Source organism: Oryza glaberrima, chromosome 4, assembly GCF_000147395.1.
Source record: "Oryza glaberrima chromosome 4, OglaRS2, whole genome shotgun sequence".
NCBI classification, from domain to species: Eukaryota; Viridiplantae; Streptophyta; class Magnoliopsida; order Poales; family Poaceae; genus Oryza; species Oryza glaberrima.
The window spans coordinates 13,930,887-13,949,209 of NC_068329.1; the positions used below are offsets into that span (position 1 = coordinate 13,930,887).

Here is an 18,323-nt window from a genome sequence, read left to right on the forward strand (position 1 = left end):
TTTCAGTTAAATCCTTTTTTTACGTAGCCCTCATAGTTTTTTAGATCAAAAATTTGGATCAATTATCACCCATATGTACAGTTTAAATTTATCTCGTCATACTTATAAGAGAAATTCCCTTCCAAATACGTGGTCATATCCCGGTATTAAAAAAGTGAGAGTTTACACTTGAACTCTTTGTCCTAGTCTCTTCTAAAACTCTCACGTCCACCAACGAAATACTAGACTTAATGGTCTCAAACTCTTATTTCTCCATAACAATTCCCCCAACCAAACGCATGCACCGGTTCTATATAGGTAGCCGATCCTCTTGCTTTAGAGCAGGTACAATAGTAGGCTATTAGTCAGCTACAAACATATTTTAATGAGATAAAAGATGAGAGAGAAGAGCAGCGGGCTACAGATCTGTAGTCAGCTACAGCACGGACTCCAAAACGCAATGTGTGTATGACAGGTGGAACAATATACACTAATAGAATAGTACGCAATTATTATATGAATTGGCTATAAATAAATTGGAGCTAGTAGTTGGCTATACTATTAACCTTGCTCTTACTGAGGTGAGTGATAAAACCTTGCCAGTGTCCTGTGGCCTCGTCCACCGGACTGCGCGGACGCATGGGGTGCGTGCACGTGCGGTGCTCGCACGCACGCACGCATGTGCCCACCCTGTCTGTCCCGATGTCCGTGGACATCAACCAAAGCATACGCATATGCACGCGCCTCCCATAAAACACAAGCTGGCAACGATCCATTTCCACTCCTCGAGATCCCCAACTCCTCTCCCTCCTCTTTTATACTCGATCGATCGCCACTCTACCTCCATCACTGATCTAGCTAGCTACTAGTACAGTACACGCGTACGTACACCTACACCTTAGCTAGCTAGCTTAGCTTGTCGTAGAGACTAGAGAGGCAGGATAGAAGCTCTCAAGCTCAAGCTCTCATGGAGACGAGCTCGCGGAGCAGCAGCGGGTGCCAGTCGGGGTGGACTCTCTACCTCGACCACTCCAATGGCGGCCACCGGCAGTATTACGCGCGCAAGAACCACGAGCTCGACGACGACGACGACGACATGGTCTCCGACGCCTCCTCCGGCCCGCCGCCGCGCATGCGCGACGAGGACGACGACGAGGTGTGGCATCAGCATCGGCATCAGCAGCAACGCCGGCAACGGAATCACCTCGTCGGCTGCCACGCCGGCCACGACGACGACGACTCCGGTAGCAGCGGCGTCGGCGGCGACTACAACACTTGTACGGCCCGGTCGATGTCGTCGAAGAGGAGGGCCATCGCCGGCGAACACAGCGTCGTCGACGCGGCGGTTGTAGTCGTGCTGCGCCACCGCGAGCACAACTGCGGCGGCGGCGACGACGATCTCGACGACACGGCGAGCTCGTCGTCCGCCGTGTCCTCCAGCCTGCAGCCAAGCTGTGCTTTCTCGGCGAGGCACTTGCAGCAATGGTCGTCGACGGCGGCGGTTCGAGGCACGAGCATATACTGCAGGCCGCCGGCGCCGGCTACGCAATGCTACATCGCAACTGACTAGAAGAAGCATAGACTAGCCTAGATGACAAGACTTTTTTTTGTGTGTGTGTTTGTGTTTTTCTGTCCATAGAATTTTCAGTTGTTAGCTCTCTAGCTGAATGCAAGCAGATGGAGGCCTGTTTAGAATCTAACTTTTTTTTTTCTCTAGAATTCTAACTTTTTCATCGGATCGAATTTTTCTACACACATAAACTTCTAACTTTTTCGTCAAATCGTTCCAATTTCTTTAAACTTTCAATTTTAGCGTGGAACTAAACATAATGCAGCATGGTAACTTTGATTGATGCGAATTTTGACTAGATCGATGCATATATTCATGTGTTGCCCATTGTGTGTGCCAATATATGGTCATCTAACTCTGAATATCTCACTCAGCGGCGAATATATTATCCTGTTCAAGTGTTCATCTCTGAACATTCTGAAGAGAAGAAGGAAAATGGATATCTGAAGAAGTTCGTTAGTTTAAGCCAGTCTCTATTCTCTTCTCTGTTTTTGCTCAGCGTATCCTAGCTACAAGACAATGACGGCGCCTAAATGTACTGTAGAGCATATGTTCTGTAGGTAGGATTCAGCAGTGCTTGCGCGGGAGTTGATTTTAAACTCTCGAATGGACATCACTTCATTATTTACATGTTATTTAAATAATTATGAAAAATAATTAAAAAAATGAGAAGATGGATTTATATGTGATATATCACTCCACAAATATGTTAAAATTTAACTTCTACAAGTAAAAAAGAAATTCAACAATAGCTTGTTAACATATATTGGAAAGGAATTTTTTCATTGCAACATGTAGATGCTAAATTTTATTGTATGTTTGTTGAGTGATCTATCACATACTCACTCCGTCCAAAAATTATAAGCATTTTTAAACTCTGACACGTCTTCGAGATGCTAATTTAACCAATAATATCTATAAGAAGAAAATGTTTTAAAGAAAACATATTATGATAGTTTATTTAATGATAAATCTATTAACATCAAATTTGCATTATTTACATTAGTTTGTTTATAATCAGCTGCAACCAAAATTTAAATTTTAAATATTAATTTTAGAGTTGATTTTGATGTCTTTCGTCGTAGTTTATTTTTTAACATTGGCTTTTAAACACTAAGAATACATATACAAAAGTTATCCGCTTTTTTCTAGCAAGAGTTACGGTTTATAATCAGCTCTAAGCTAGAAGATGGGATATTTGTAAGCTTGCAATTTAGAAGATAATATATATATATATCTATGTTCCGTCGCTTCTTCGAATCGTGTCACTGATGGTGCGTTTTATTTTTGCTCACATTTTTTTCTTAATAGATACCCTATTCGTTTCAAAATATAATTATTTGTAGGGGTTTCAAAAAAAATGATTAAGATTAATGGAGAAAAACTATTATGCCCCTTATCAAATAAGATATGATTGTTGGGAATATTTTGCTCGCATTTGTTTAAGAGGGGTTATTTTTACAAGCGGAGTTCTTAAGCAACCACCCGTGAAATGGGTTTTCGCTGGCGGTCCTAAACCCGCCACCTCCATGGTACAATTTTGCAAGTGGAGATTTCATATACTCCCTTTATCCCATAATATAAGGCACAGTCAAACTTGACACAGTTTTCAAAACTAATTTTTGACTTATAATTTTTCATATACTATAAGGTTTATTGCAACAAAATTATAACCATTTTAAAGTAAATTTAAATGTCAATCCAATGATATTAATTTTAGCAAATAAAATTTAATTTATATTATAATAATTGTTGGTCAAATGTCTTTAAAATTAAATTTTAGAATATATGCACCTCTTATATTATGGGATAGAGGAAGTAATGCCAGTAGAAAAAAATAGGATACCGCCATGAAAAATATTTTTTTAAGTAGTGATATGTATTTGTTGGGTATGTGTTTATCGAAATTAATTGTGGCATACACGTAGAAGCATGCATGTGCTATAACGTAAGTACGTGGCAGTTAGCTATGTTAACTAGGTGCATGTACTACTAGTGAGTCACAATTAATAATTACTTTCTCCGCACCTATAAAAAACTAACCAGTATTAGATATGACACATTCTGCTAATACGAATTTAGATATATCTCTATCTATATTTATTGTAGATAGAATTTATTATATTCAGTTATAGATTCCCTTTTTTAAGTCCACGAGCGCTCAGGTGCAAGGATGCTTCCTCCTTTTCCTCTCCTCGTGCAGGGCCAGCAACAGCCATGCTTGACCAGGTCGTCCATCGCACGGCGCATGCACGCGCGCGCCGTGGGCGTGTGCATGGCGCCATGTGCGCGGACATCGGCAACAGCGACGCCCGCGCGCGGCGCCGGGCTGCGACCCACGCCCATATGCCACGCGGCTCCCTCCCTGTCCCATGCAGATGCACATGACAACGCCACGCATACCTCACGTGGCAAATTGGGCCGGCATCACGTGGCGAGACCGACCGCTCGCGCGCCCGCGCATGCACGACCCAACCCGCGGGCGGCCGCGCTACTATTGCTAGCTAGCTGCATCGATCTCTGTAAGAGAAGGTAGCAGTCTATAAACTAGCTATAACCATATATTAAAAAAAAAAGAGAGAAAAAAGCAGGCTAAAGATTTGTAGCCGGCTGCAACATGAACTTCAATACGTTATGAGTGTATGAGAGGTAGGATCAGGTATAAATAATGTAGTATATTTTTATGGGTAATTATTATATGAATGGGCTATTAGATTAGCTATAGATGATTTAGAGCTAACAATTAGCTATACTATTGAACTTGCTCTAATATCTGGCTTGTGCAGCGCACGCCGTATCGTACTTAGCGTGATCGAGCGAGCACCGAACGGCGTGCGGGCAAACACATGCGCGCACGCGGCCCGCGCCCTGCGCCGCGCGTTGCGTGCTACGTACTCCATCCATCCTAAAATAACTCGATTCTTAAGCTTCTATGTCCAACATTTGACCATCCGTCTTATTTAAAAAAATTATAAAAAAATTATAAAAAAAATTAAAAAAATAAATTACGCATAAAATATTATTCATGTTTTATCATCTAACAACAATGAAAATAGTAATCATAAAAAAAATTTTATATAAGATGTACAGTCAAATGTAGTACACGGAAACTTAGGAATTGAGTTTTTTTATGAAGTTTAATGGCCTTTATCCCCCCGGGTCTGCAGCCACGCGCGCATGTACGGCACTACCTGATCGGGCTCTGGTTACAAGCGCGGATGAGATGAGGTCGAATCCAAGGAAATTTAGAGGATGAAGACGGCAGAGCCGCAGAGGGATCGAGGAGGAGAATGGAACTGTGCAAGTGTCCTCGTCGTCGTCGCGGGTCATATGCACTGCACGGACACGGGCACAGGCACGCGGGGACGGACGGAGTTCACATTCTCTGTCATAACAATATACTATCATTATAACTATAGTTACTGATGATGTGTTTGAGTAATAAGAGGATGAGATCATGTATTAATTGGTAGCTATACTAATAGCAATAAGAGGATGATACCCAACTTTTGTATATCCTAACGATGTCTCATTATGTTAGATATTGGAGAAATGATGAAATAATTTACATCGAAATATTATAAAAATTATTTAAGAATGATGATTTAGCAAGCGTATATTTAGTTTTAAAATGAAATAAATTGTAGATATATTACTATATGCTTGAATGTTAAGCTTTGTGTACTTAATAAGTTGATGTGGCATGTGCTTGCATGTAGATTTTAGAAGTGCTAATAAATATTATTCTTACACGTTAAGCTTTAGGTATCTCTTTGGTTGAGAAACTAGCAGAATGGTTCTAAAAAAATACTTCCTCCGTTTCAAAATGTTTGACACCATTGACTTTTAAGTACGTGTTTGACCATTCGTCTTATTCAAAAAATTTAAGTAATTATTTTTTTCATATCATTTGATTTATTGGTAAATATACTTTCATGTACACATATAGTTTTATATATTTAAAAAAAAAATTTAATAAGACGAACGGTTAAACATGTGCTAAAAAGTCAACAGTGTCAAACATTTTAAAATGGAGGGAGTATATACCTTCAATATTCGAGATAGTCTCATCCGGGAAAAAAAGTGGCGGATGAATCCATCCCCACCTCGGCAGCTCGCGCACGGGCGGCCCACGTGCGTGCCGTGCGGTAGCCCTAGCCGCGCTTCTCCAGTCGGTTTTTCTGATGTCAGTCAGTTTCGTCTCCATCCGTTCGATTTCTTTTGCATGCACACTGCGACAAGTTCTATCCATCTGATCTTTTTTTTTTCTTCCGCTGTAAGATGTGGATTTACAATGTAATTTTTAGATTAATACACTGTATATACATTAAATTTACAATGTAATTTTTAGGCTTATAGTGTGATAAGTATATGAAATTTACAATATAATTATTGAAACTTATGATGAATACATATTAATTGTTCTTTTCTTAAAAATATGCCGTTATAAATATAGCTACTGCTTTTATATTATTCTTTCATGTAAATCATATGGCTTTTTTTTTAGAAAAAAAGATATCGAAATTCTCTTTGTTTTAACATGTATGTATTCATGTATCGTTCATAAGACCTCACCAATTCAATATGAGGAGGCATCCCTATCCGGTATCCCACCTTCATTCCTCTATCCAATAAAAATATGGTCATTACAACGCATTATATTGTATCTCTCAAAAAAAAACAAATTTCGTTCTTTCCCCTCAACAAAATAAAAAATATAACCGTTTCATCCTTAAAAAGCATGGATGGACCTTAACACATCCCACCTCATATTGAAACCAAACATAGGCATAAGTTCAATTCACTCTTCTCCACTTTGTCCATGTGCTGTCTTCCGTAATTTTTAGGCACATCTTATCCCTACTTGGATTGGACCGAAATCCAGGTTCCCGACCCATCCACTTGTGTGCGCTGTCCTAGTTTTAAATACCAGCCCATACATGTTAATGGACTGGAATTGAGGCCCACCTGAACGAGGAGCAGCCCATTACTTGTATAATCTGTGCCATTCGGCCTCCTCGGCCTATTACCCCTAATGGCCCTGATAATCAATACTCATGGCTATAATTAAGCCCATGTAGAAACAGTTGTTCGACCGAGCCATAAGTCGGCCACAAATCCGTTGATACGTCCGGGACATATACCGTTGTAGCCACCAATCGAAACTAAAAATCATCTTTAGTCTCGATTTTTAATGGATTCGTGATTATTGTAGATTTCGGCCGACCGATTTACGGCTACGATCACCTTTCTTCCCGGCGAGAGGTCAGGACGTTTGGTGTTTTCTGTTGTGGGATTACGTTTCAATTCTCTGTATTAGTCCCTACTCGAATCGGTAACCAAACTGCGGCTCGTGCGTTCCGGTACTCTGCTAAAATAAGTTCATAAAACTGTTTTTTGTTTCTAAGCTCAAATAAGCCGAACTGTAAATCTTCATATGATGTCTGAATTACAAGTCCAAACCTCCTTAATTCTTGTGTTTGTGCGTAAACCTATCTTCATCTTCAAGCCCATAAATTATGTCTGTAAATCATTCTACGTGTCACCTGTGGCCTACTGCCTCGAGAACAAAACATACTTCAGTCTCACAATCTTCTCATAAACAAACAAACAATGTCGGGACATACGTCCTGCATACAAGGCACAGATGTTATACCATATTGCAATAGAAACAAGAAAGAACAACATTAGTAGCGCAGTCCAAAGTGTCGTTATGGCATTTTTGCTCTTCTAACACCACAATACAATCACAGCATCACATCTTCAAATGACGGCAACCACTTCTCGTACAAAGCTGAGCACATATGGGTGCAGAGTTGCAAACACTGCAACTATCAAGCAAAGGGCAAATTAACTACCATTTTCCATTCATATTTCATACTCATACAACCAGTAGAGACAGTAGTACTAGCAGTAACCAGGTTCAGAAAAAAGAAAGCAGAGCTAATCCTCAAGCGGCGCTGTCAATGGCCATAGGCTGTGCCTCCTGCTTCCCAGGCACCTTCTGCAGCAGTTCAACAAGCAACAATGGTGAGAAACAAGCGCATCTGAGCTGAGGTAAGTGTGGCCGGAAGACGCTCAATAGTGGCAGATTAACCTACCTTGTTCTCCATGTGTTCCAGCTTCCTCCATTTCGCGAACATGTTGCCGTAGAACTTGGCGTCTCTCTTGTTGTACTCCTTGATCTTCTCCTTCAATGTCTTATACACCATCTTCACATCCCTGAGAAGAGAACAGCAACAGTGAGTCACAAATTATGGAGATATGGTGGTATTTAACATGTTCTGATGAACTTGAGCTTCACCTGTTGTCAGGATCAATCTCCAGTGCTTTCTTGACATCCAACTCTGCTAGTTCCAGATCAGCAAGCTCAATGTATGCCTGCGTCCTTCTGTACAAGGCCTTTACATTTGTGCTCTCCAGTTCCAAAACCTGCACAGCATTGTTTTTACATTGTCAGTTAAGAACCTCTACATTAACAAGACAAACACCAAGAACTCGTACAGTACCTTGGTGCAGAGCTTCTCTGCTTCCCTGTATTCCTTCAGCTTCAGTTTGCAAGCAGCATTGTTGAGCTTGCAACTAACCTTGAGTGCTTTCGATTGCTTCTTCTCATCATCAGTGAAGGAGCTGTCATACTCGATGTACTTCGCAGCCTAATCAAGAGCAAAAAATATGAAGTATTAAGCAAATAAATTTAGAATTTATTTTAGGTTCAGATTTTAATTTTTTACCTTTTCGTATCTCTTGGAGGCCTTAGCATACTTGCCCATCTTGAACCACACATTCCCTTCATCTTTCTTCTTGGCAGCTGCTTCAATCTTCTCAGCATTGTCCTTCAAATCCCATGATTCTTTCTCCTGAGCGAAATCCAGAATTTTTAATCACTTTCAGCTCAACCAAAATCAAGAGACAGGTAAACAAACAACGAGGAGTTGATGGATTACCTTCTCGAATGAGACAAGCTCAACTTCATACCAGACTGTGGAGTTTGCAGGAACAACAGCAAGATCCTGCTTAGTCTCAGTGGATCCGAAAGCATGTTGAGGTGGTAATCTCACCAATGCAACCTCTCCTTTCTTCATGGTGACCACAGTTCTGTCCAGCCCTTCGATGACTTGCTCCTCATCTGTCCTGAACTCAAATGGCTCATCACCATCATGCCCTTTCTTGGAAAACACAGTGCCGTCCTCCAACTTGCCGATAAATCTCACTGCAAAAGCACAACAAACCATGGTTTATGCTTTTGTTCTTGAACACATTGCAAGTGTGCAGGTACAATAGAACCATAACAAATACAATAGAACCATAACAAATGCAAGAATTAGCAGCAGCAGCACACACCTCTAACTACTGCTCCATCGTTAGGGCGCTCATAGCCCTCCCCTTCCTTGAGGACTTTCTTCAGGATGCGCTTATCGTCGCCGATCAGAGTGACCGTCTTCCAGGAGAGCAACTCAAGATCGACGTACAGGGTAGCATTTGGCGGCACAGCAGCTTCAGCTCCAGAAGCTGGTTTGCCTTGCTCACCAAAGCCATCTACAGATCAGAAAAGTGCATGTCAGCACTCAACAATGCCATTTCCAAGATCATCAGAACATTACCACCAAAGACATAGATTAGTTGCAAAATCTCTTGAAAGGAGGACTCCGATTGACTCACATTGTGGCTTGACAGTGAGGAGGACCTTCTCGCCCTTCTTCATCGTCTTGACAGCCTTTGAAAGCGCCGGGCAGAAATAGCCTGAAGATAAACAGAATTATGTTCATCGGAGAGTGACATGGCATTTTTCAGGGTTAAATTCTGAATTGCAGAGGCTCAATGATGCAGGGGATACAAACCATCTTTGACAGCAAACTCAACACCGTCAGATTTCGATACCACAGTTCCGTCTTCGAGCCTCGCTTCGTACTTGACTGCAAATAGAGAACAAGTTTTGCAACCATTCTTTCAAAAAAAAAGTTTAGCAACCATTTCAGTATAAGAGAATTTTCACTGATGGATACCAATTTACCAAACCACCAATCAGTGTATGCAATTTCGAAATTCGCCTATATTTTTCTTTAATTTTGTAGAAATTCCTTCTGCCCCTTATCTTACTGTCTCACTTTGTTTCACGGACTTTAAAATGAGAAGAACAAAAATCTAAAATAGTCTTTCAATTTGAAATTTTCAGAAACTTGCCATCTTCCTGAATTTCATAGAAATTCATCATACCCCATATCTTACTATTTGCTGTGTTGAACTGAATTTAAAATGATCACAGTAATGCTAAAATGGTCTTCTCATTTGAAAATTTTCTCCTGATTCTCGTTTCGACTTGAGATTTCGTTCGAACAAAATTTTGAAACGTACCGAGCACCTCGTCGAGGTCCTTGGGATTCTCCCACTTGTGTCCCTCGGCGAGCACCTTCTTGAAGATTCCGCCGTCCTTGCAGATGTCCTTGACGCTGGCCCAGGAGAGCAGCTCGACGTCGAACCGCAGCGTGGCGTTGGGCGGGATCGCCGGCGGCGAGCCGGCCTCGCCGTAGGCGAGCTCCGGCGGGACGGTGAACACCGCCTGCTCCCCCTTCTTCATCGTCTTGATACCCTCATCCCACCCCTTGATCACCTCCCCTGCAGATTTTTCAAAAAAATTCAGTACGATTCGGCAATTCAATTCAACTATGGTGAATATTGCGACGAAATATGGGGGGAAATTGGGAATCCGATCCGCACCTTGGCCGAGGTTGAATTTGAAGGGGGTTCCACGATCGCGGCTGGAATCGAACTTGGTTCCGTCGAGGAGAGTGCCGGTGTAGTGAACTGAAATAAACAAAAACAAACAAAAAAATTCGAATTATTCAACGCTCTGCGTGCTTGAATGGATTCGTGTGATTCGAATCAACGGGAGGATGAAGAATCACAGGCATGGTGGGCGCCTACTAACCTTGGACCTCGTCGCCGGATTCGGGGCGATCCCATCCTTCCCCTTCCTTGAGGAGCCTCTTCCTGAGCCCCTGCTTCCCGATCTCCTTCTCCTCCCCGACCTTCATTGCCACGGGGGAGGAGGAGTAATCCACCTCCTCCCCCTCCTCGTCGAGCTCGTCCTTCATCACGTCGTCCACCTCCTCCTCCGCGCCGACCATTGGGAGGTCGTCGTACGCGTCGTCCGCCATTGGGTGGTGCGCGTGCTGGTTCGTGGTGCGCGTGCGTGCGTGCGTAGCTGTGACTTGGGAAGAGCGAGGGAAGGGAGGCGAGGTTGTTATAATAGTGTGGTGGAGGTGGGTATTTATGGAGGTTCTAGAGTGTTCGACGAAGCTCGAGGAAGAGGGTGGAGAGTGGAGAAGGCGGATTTTGGGGACGGATGGTTCGAGAGAGAAGACGGGGGTTGGCGGGAGGGGTTTGGAAGGCCGTGGATGGTTCCAGAAGGGAAGGTCCAACTGGCCGTAATCTCAGCTTACTTAAAAAAACAAGGTGCTTCCATCGTCCTAAAAAACCGGACGAAAAAACCACGACAAAAAAAAAAAAAGAGTCTGATCAAAAAAAGAAAAAAAACCGGGAGAAAAAAAAACGTCCGATCTAAAAAAAAGAGCGAAAAAAAACTGGCTAAAAAAAACCTTGGAAAAAAACCGGACGAAAAAAGAGCCTGATCCAAAAATAAAAAAAAAAGTCCGACTCTACCGATTCCCTGTCCGTCAAAAAAAAAAATAGCGAAATTTTTTTTAAAAAAAGTCCGACTCCTACCTATTTGCTATATGAAAGGGAAAAAAAAAGGTCCGACTCTAATCCAAATCACCCTTAAAAATGAAAAATAAAATTAATGTGCCGGATTAAAGATCTGTTTGTAAAAACGAAACCTACGAGTCGAGAGCATTCCAATTTTATATGATTTTAATTTTTGGATCTATACTACTTTTGCATTTGAGTCCCTGTAATTTTTATATTTACATTTGAGTCCCTATAAGTTTGAAATAAGATATTAAGGTCGTTTTTATTAAAAAATAATAAAAAGGGAAGAATAAAGGTAGAAAGGTGCATAAAAAGAAAAAGAAAAACCGCACAATAAAAGAAAATAAAGAAAAAGAAAGAAAAACAACAACAACAACAAAAGTCTGTTTCTCCTACGTGGCAAAAAAAACCATATATCCGATTCCTATAAAAGGCAAAAAAAAATGGTGAAAAAAATGCTATATCTGATTCCTTTAAAAAGGAAAAAAAAAGGTCTGATTGCTATAAAGACGAAAAAAAAATCCCAAAAAACATCTAGAAAAGTTCATCCGATTCTCTAAGAAGAAAAAATGGTTCGTAAAAAATAAATAGCTGGTTCGTATAAAATAAATAATACGCGCAAGAAAAAAATGAAAAGGGCGAACCAAATTCCGATTTCTAATCAGTATATATTTCTTCGCTATGTCTAATCTAATCTAACTATTTAAAAAGAGAAAACGCACGACAATAAAAAGGTTCAAAGAAACGTGTGAGAAAAATTAGAAAAAAGCGAAAAAAAACACGCTAAAAAGGTTTTCCATCTTCCATAAAAAAATAAAAAAACACGCAACAATAATTATTTCCATCATCAGTAAAAAAATTATTTAAAAAAAAAGCGAGGAAAAAACTGTCAGAAAAAACAAGCCATTTCTAAAAAATGGTTTGAAAAAACCGTGCAAGAAAAAAACATCGTTTATTGAAAAACAAATCGCTCTGAAAAATCTGTAAGAAAAAAAACGCTAAATTGATAGACGCTTGAGCCGGATAGGATCCATCCATTTTTTGTCATCTACTACACGGTTTTATTTCATCAGAATTTTTTTTAAAAAAAACATGCGAGGAAAAAACTGTCAGAAAAAACGCACCATTTCTAAAAAATGGTTTGAAAAAACCGTGCAAGAAAAAAACATCATCTATTAAAAAACAAATCGCTCTGAAAAATCTGTCGAAAAAACGCTAAATTGATGGACGCTTGAGCCGGATAGGATCCATCGTTTTTTTTGTCATCTATTACACGGTTTTTATTTCGTCATATATTCTCCTGTATTGGAAAAAACAAAAAAAAACATTCGAAAAAAACAAGCAAAAAACGCACGAGAAAATAATTATCAGAAAAAACATGCAAAAAACACACGAGAAAAGAAAAGCAAAAAAGGGAGAAAAATATGGTTTTCGTCGTCAGTAAAAAAACAAAAAGAACATGCTAGGAAAAAATTGTTAGAAAGAAATGCGCCATTTTTTAAAAATGATTTGAGAAAATCGCACAAGAAAAAAAATTGTTTATAGAAAGACAAGTCGCTCGTTAAAATACAAACATTGTCATTGACATGATTATGCATGAAAAATATATATTATCATTAGAATTTTTCACCCGTTGCAACGCACGGGTATTTTTGCTAGTTATTTATAAAAATAGAAAAAGAAAAAGAGAAATGCCACGGACCTGCTTGAGGTTTCCATGGGCTTTAGGAAGTAAGGCCCATCTCAAAGCCCAATTTTCTCAGGGTCCTGGGTCAGCTGGACTTTTATTCATTTTAGTACTTCTTATAAAAACTTAGTTTATAAATACACATCTGGAAAAACTTATTCTAAAAATAAATCTTTTTTTACTCATGGTGATGTTGGCTTGGAGGTCCAATATCTCTGCACTAATATGCGGGCACTGACACCCTCACCTCTTATAGAAGCTAATTCAGTGAAGGGGTCGGTGCCAATGACACCGGTGCCGATGATCTATTCGTATTATTTTTTTCAAAAAGGTTAAAATGTAAACATTATTTCTTATGAGTAGGTTCTCGGTGATAGTGTCAGTGTCATTGGCACTAACCTCCTTCATATCACATCAGTGAGCTTCCCGTGGCGAGGATATCAACACTAATCATCTCAATTTCTCTTGGGGGTTCCTATCTCGCGTGTGCGCAACATGAATCGAGGCGGCGCGCGTTTCGCAGGACTAATAGCGCTTAATTTTGGATAAGAAAACCCACACTCATTTTTTTTATAAAAAACTGCCATGCATAAGTTTCATTCTTCTTTTTTTTTTGTCTGAAACAAACTTTTAACTCATATTTATTTACAATTTGAAAATTTTTCAACTAATATTTGAAAACTTTCAAGTTTAGATTTAAAATTAGATTTAAAAATTTTTAAGTCAATATTTGAATATTTTCAACTTAATTTTTTTAAAAAAATCAACTCTGATGTTAAAACTTTCAAATCTTGATTTAAAAACTATCAAGTTAGATTTGAAAATTTTCAACTCGAGATTTGAAAACTTTCAACTCAACTTTGAAAACTTTTAAACCAGATTTGAAAAGTTTTAACTCAAGATTTAAAAACTTTCTACTCAGATTTGAAAACTTTCTACTTAGATTTGAAAACTTTTATCTCGAGATTTAAAACTTTCAGCTCGAGATTTGAAACTTTCATCTCAAAATTCAAAACATTCAAGTCAAATTTGAAAACTTTCATCTCAAAATTCAAAATTCAACTCAAATCTTAAAAACTTCCAATGGACATTGAAGATGAAAAAAATCAATTTATAAAATATCAGGAAAAAAAGATGCATGCGGCGACAAAATCTAAATAATCGTGGAAGAAAAAAATGAGCGTTTTCCTAAAGAAAAGTAACGACAAAAAAAAAAGACTAAACCTAACACGTGTCACGTGTGCGTTGGTCATTAGCGTTTACGCGCTAATCAGCGTTTCCTCTCACTTCCTCGCTGGTGGGCCAGAATAGAACACAACGAAGTGGGCCAGAAATGCGCGCTAGATCGATAAGTAGGGCGTTTGCGCTGATTAGCTAGTGGGCCTACTGATGGCTAGTGCTCGCGTTGGTTTGGTTAGCAAGGGGATGAGATTTTTCCACTCCATCTATACTAATATAAAAAGTACAAGTTCATCCACAATCATGCAATCTTGCAATCCTACAATCCTGGATCCAACCCACCCAGCCACCTACAATCCTACAATCCTACAATCACGTCTCCACAAACCGAACCCACGTCGTCCGGGAGAATGAAAAAGAAAAAAAAAACGAGAAAACCCACAAACCACCGCTCTCTCAGACACTTCCCTCCGCCTGCGCCGCCCTCCTCATGCCGCGCGCCTCTTCCCTCCGCCTCGCCATGCTGCTCGTCGGCGCTATCCTCCCCGTTCCCGCTCGCTCCGCCGCTTCCCTCCACCTGCGCCGCCGCCACCGCTGCCTCTGACACTAACTCCGACTTCGACGCTGCCTTGGTTGCTGCGCAAGGGGGAAGCTGTGGAGGCGGCTTAACGAGCGAGACCTCCTCCTACCCCGCCTCCACCGCACCGCCGTTGCACCGCTCCTGCTCGCCCGCATCACCTCCTCCTTCAATCCGTGCCGCCCCTAACCCTAGCCAAACCGAGATGCATCCCTCGAAACCGATTCACTCCGCTCGCGCGCGGCTGCACGCATGCCACGGGCATTGCTAGTTGGTGTGCACACGTGCCAGCTGCTCCCGGGCCTCCCGGCCCATCAGCCCATTTTTCTTTTTTTTTCACGATTTGTTTTTTCCTTTTTCTTTTGCGATTTTTTTCCCCTTTTTTTTCTTTTTTTCTGATTACTTTTTTTAATCTTTAGCACACTTATTTTTTTCAAAATGTTTTGAATTGAAAGTTTTTAAATCTTAACTTGAAAATTTTTAAATCCGATTTGAAAGTATTCAAACTCTTCCATAATTCCCCTATCTTGCTTAATATCTGAGTCATGCAAACATCAATTATATTTGTTCATTGCTCATGTAGACTTCAACTTACGCAAGGAATCACTTCTATATACATGATGTTCTGTTGGCTTGGACTTGCTTTTAATTCACTGCCGCCTCATTAATACATTTTTAACTTGGTGTTACTGGGACTGACTGACAGAAGTAGAGATTACAATTTCAGAAACCTGGCAATCGAACTAATATTGAATTCTATAGATTTTGGCTTTTAGGAGTTGGGACTTTCAAGTTGATGGTTGTGAGTGGCGATTTCTATTTGATAATTCAAACCTCTTTTAGATCTATGTGTGAATATTTTAGATGTATGAAACCTCCTCTGTACTACCTATGCCTTTTACTATATTGAAACTATTTTTATGATACATAATCTGAAATGTGTATTTGAGAAAAAATAATCTGTAAAGTATTTTACTACATTGTGGATTGATTTGAACATGGTTTGTGCAATTGTTGGTTGTCACACTGTTCACTTATTCACTGCCCTGTCTTTTGCTCAGATTGTACATGGATGGATGGCAATATGATTATTGTAGCTCGAGGCTTTGAGGTTTGATGAAGGGTAGGGTGCCTCTTCCTGACCTTTTTTTTTTTTCGAAATATCTTTCACAGTGCCTATTTGTTTGCTTGTGAATTTACAGCATCTGTGTAGAGTTATATGATTTTATAGGTCATTATGAACCAGTTCTTTCATGACCCAGATAAAAATTCTTGCCCCCTTCTTTTTTGTAGTTTTGGCTCAGGTAGTTACATAGGAGACCTGTATGAATCATTAAACAGTATTGCTTTGCAATGTTGCCTTACGTTGTTGACCTCTTAGTTATGAATAGTGGAATGCCACCTGTCAGATTCATATAAAAAAGGAAAAAGTACGAATTACCTCCCCGAACTATCGCGGTCGTCCGAATTACCCCCCTGAACCACAAAACCAGACACTTCACCCCCAACTATGCAAACCGGACGAATTAACCCCTTCGACCCAATCCGTGGTGGTTTTGGACAACGTGGCGTACACGTGGTAGTCCAGTCAGCATTCTATTTATTTAAAAAATGTGGGACCCATATGTCATACTCTCTCTCTTCTATCTCTTCTATCTCTCTCACACTTTCTCTCTCTCTCATCTTGGCAATGGCGGAGGCAGCGAGTGCGGGGAGCTGAGGCGAGGCGGCGGCGGAGGCAGCGAGCGCGGAGGTGAGGCGAGCGGCGGCGGTGAGGCGACGGCGGAGGCAACGAGCGCGGAGGCGAGGCGGCGGCGGAGGCAGCGAGCGCGGCGGAAGCAGCGAGCGCGGAGGTGAGGCGAGCGGCGGCGGAGGCAGCGAGCGTGGCGGCGAGGCGAGTGGCGGGGCAGGGCGGCGGGGCAGGGCAGTGGAGGAGGCGAGCGGTGGCGGGAGTGCGCGCTGCTCGAGGAGAGGCGAGGCAGCGGCGGAGGAGGCGTGGCGGCGCGGGGTGACGGTGCGCGGACGGGGCTCGAGGCGCCGCCGCTGGGGAGGAGGGCGGGCGCGCGCGTCCAGCCACGGAGTGCGAGGAAGGCGAGGAGCGTGGCGGAGACGTTGAGCGTGGGGTTGATCCCCGTGGTGAGCAGCGCCGCCACCATGCCCCACGCCGTCACCTGCTCGCGCCACAGCGGCGGCGGCGGCACATGCGCCTGCACGCGCTCGGCATCGACGGAAGAGGCAAGCGCGGCGGCAGAGAAGGCGAGGCGGCGCGGGGTGACGGCGCGCGGACGGGGCTCGAGGCGACGACGGCGACGGGCGACGGACGACGGCACGCGGCGCGGGCGGGGGAAGATGGCGACGGCGTCGCGCTGGGGCTGGTTGTCGCTCATGGCGTCGGCCGCCGCGCTCGCCTCCTCCGCCGCACCCCGCCGCCGCTCGCCTCCTCCACTGCCTTGCCGCCGCCGGCTCGCCTCGCCTCCCCGCGCTCGCTGACTCCGCCATTGCCGAGAGGAGAGAGAGTGTGTGTGTGAGAGAGAGATAGGAGAGAGAGAGAGAGTGACATGTGGGTCCCACTTTTTTTTTATAAATAAAATAATGCTGATTGGACTGCCACGTGTACGCCATGTAGTCCAAAACCACCGCGGATTGGGTCGAGGGGGGTAATTCATCCGGTTTGCATAGTTTGAGGTGAAGAATATCCGGTTTTGTGGTTCAGGGGGGTAATTCGGACGAACATGATAGTTCGGAGGGGGGGGGGTGATTCGTACTTTTTCCTATAAAAAACTGTAGCCAGAGCGAGGATGAGTAACGTGCAATTTCAGGCATGGTGTTGTTTCTATAGGTGATGCTTTCTCAGTTCTCCTGTATGAGCTGTGTGTTGTCATTCATCCTTACTCTCAAGCTGTCAGCAGCTTGCCTGATGGACAATATATCTAAATATGTGAAAGCAACAAGCTTTCTCAAATAATATTAAGCCACGTCATATGTTTTATATGAGCCGTTGGATGCAACCAAAATTCAGCCCCTGCCGTTGGATGCAGCGTGTAAAAGAGGCTCAGTAAAAGAGAGCAAACGGTCAAGAATATTCTGGATAGGTTGGGAAGAAGGGAACGAGAGGGAAAGAAATCCGCTCCTGTGCCACCAGCCGTCACCTGCGCCTGTGCCTTGCCCCGCCGCCACCTGCGCCCAGCCCGCCGTGCGCCGCCGCCGGCAGCCCTGTGCCCCTCCGCCACCTGCGCCCGTGCTGTGCGCTGCTGCCACATGCGCCCGGCCGTGCCGTGCCGCCACCAGCCGTCGCCTGCTCCAACCGTGGCACTACGCCACTGCCCCTCTAGGTCCCATGCCGGTACGGTGGCAAGGCACTGGCGAGGCTGCAGACTGAATTTAGGTCTTTTTTCTGCTGCCGTTTGAGCACACTAAGTAGGGAAAAAGCATATTATTAATATACTGCAAGGCAGTCTACATACACCATGCAGACTTTGATTTACTCTTTACCAGCCAATAAGCAAATAAATAAGTCTTAGTCCGTATCAGGTTAAATTTAGCTGATGACTTAAGAATTTCCTTCCATATGCTCAATTCCTGCATACAACTTCCAAAAGGTGAACAAAGAGGATGATGAT

General features: G+C 42.5%; 2 protein-coding genes across 2 annotated transcripts; one reads left to right on the plus strand and one right to left on the minus strand.

Annotated features, from left to right (window-relative positions):
* The first annotated feature begins 761 nt into the window (after positions 1–761).
* Positions 762–1,722, plus strand: LOC127772062 (uncharacterized). The gene has a single exon (XM_052298043.1). It carries the CDS (start codon positions 947–949, stop codon positions 1,547–1,549), a length of 603 nt encoding a protein of 200 aa, XP_052154003.1. The 5' UTR covers positions 762–946; the 3' UTR covers positions 1,550–1,722.
* Positions 1,723–7,209: 5,487 nt separating this feature from the next.
* On the minus strand, positions 7,210–10,904 carry LOC127769530 (70 kDa peptidyl-prolyl isomerase-like). The gene is made up of 12 exons (XM_052295119.1): positions 10,479–10,904; positions 10,268–10,354; positions 9,905–10,165; positions 9,391–9,465; positions 9,212–9,292; positions 8,894–9,088; positions 8,497–8,762; positions 8,284–8,409; positions 8,059–8,205; positions 7,854–7,981; positions 7,651–7,771; positions 7,210–7,553 (listed from the first exon to the last, which is right to left on the minus strand). The coding sequence occupies exons 1-12, from the start codon at positions 10,705–10,707 to the stop codon at positions 7,500–7,502; spliced, it is 1,770 nt and encodes a 589-aa protein (XP_052151079.1). The 5' UTR covers positions 10,708–10,904; the 3' UTR covers positions 7,210–7,499.
* Positions 10,905–18,323: the final 7,419 nt, after the last annotated feature.

What these genes read in the sequence shown, in the direction of transcription:
- LOC127772062 (XM_052298043.1), top strand. Translation starts at nt 947, where the DNA reads ATGGAGACGAGCTCGCGGAGCAGCAGCGGGTGCCAGTCGGGGTGGACT.
- LOC127769530 (XM_052295119.1), bottom strand. Translation starts at nt 10,707, where the DNA reads ATGGCGGACGACGCGTACGACGACCTCCCAATGGTCGGCGCGGAGGAG. An exon ending in CAAATTCAACCTCGGCCAAG is followed by an intron (nt 10,166 to 10,267) that starts GTGCGGATCGGA and finishes AAAAATCTGCAG; the next exon opens with GGGAGGTGATCAAGGGGTGG. An exon ending in AGCTTGTCTCATTCGAGAAG is followed by an intron (nt 8,410 to 8,496) that starts GTAATCCATCAA and finishes GATTTCGCTCAG; the next exon opens with GAGAAAGAATCATGGGATTT.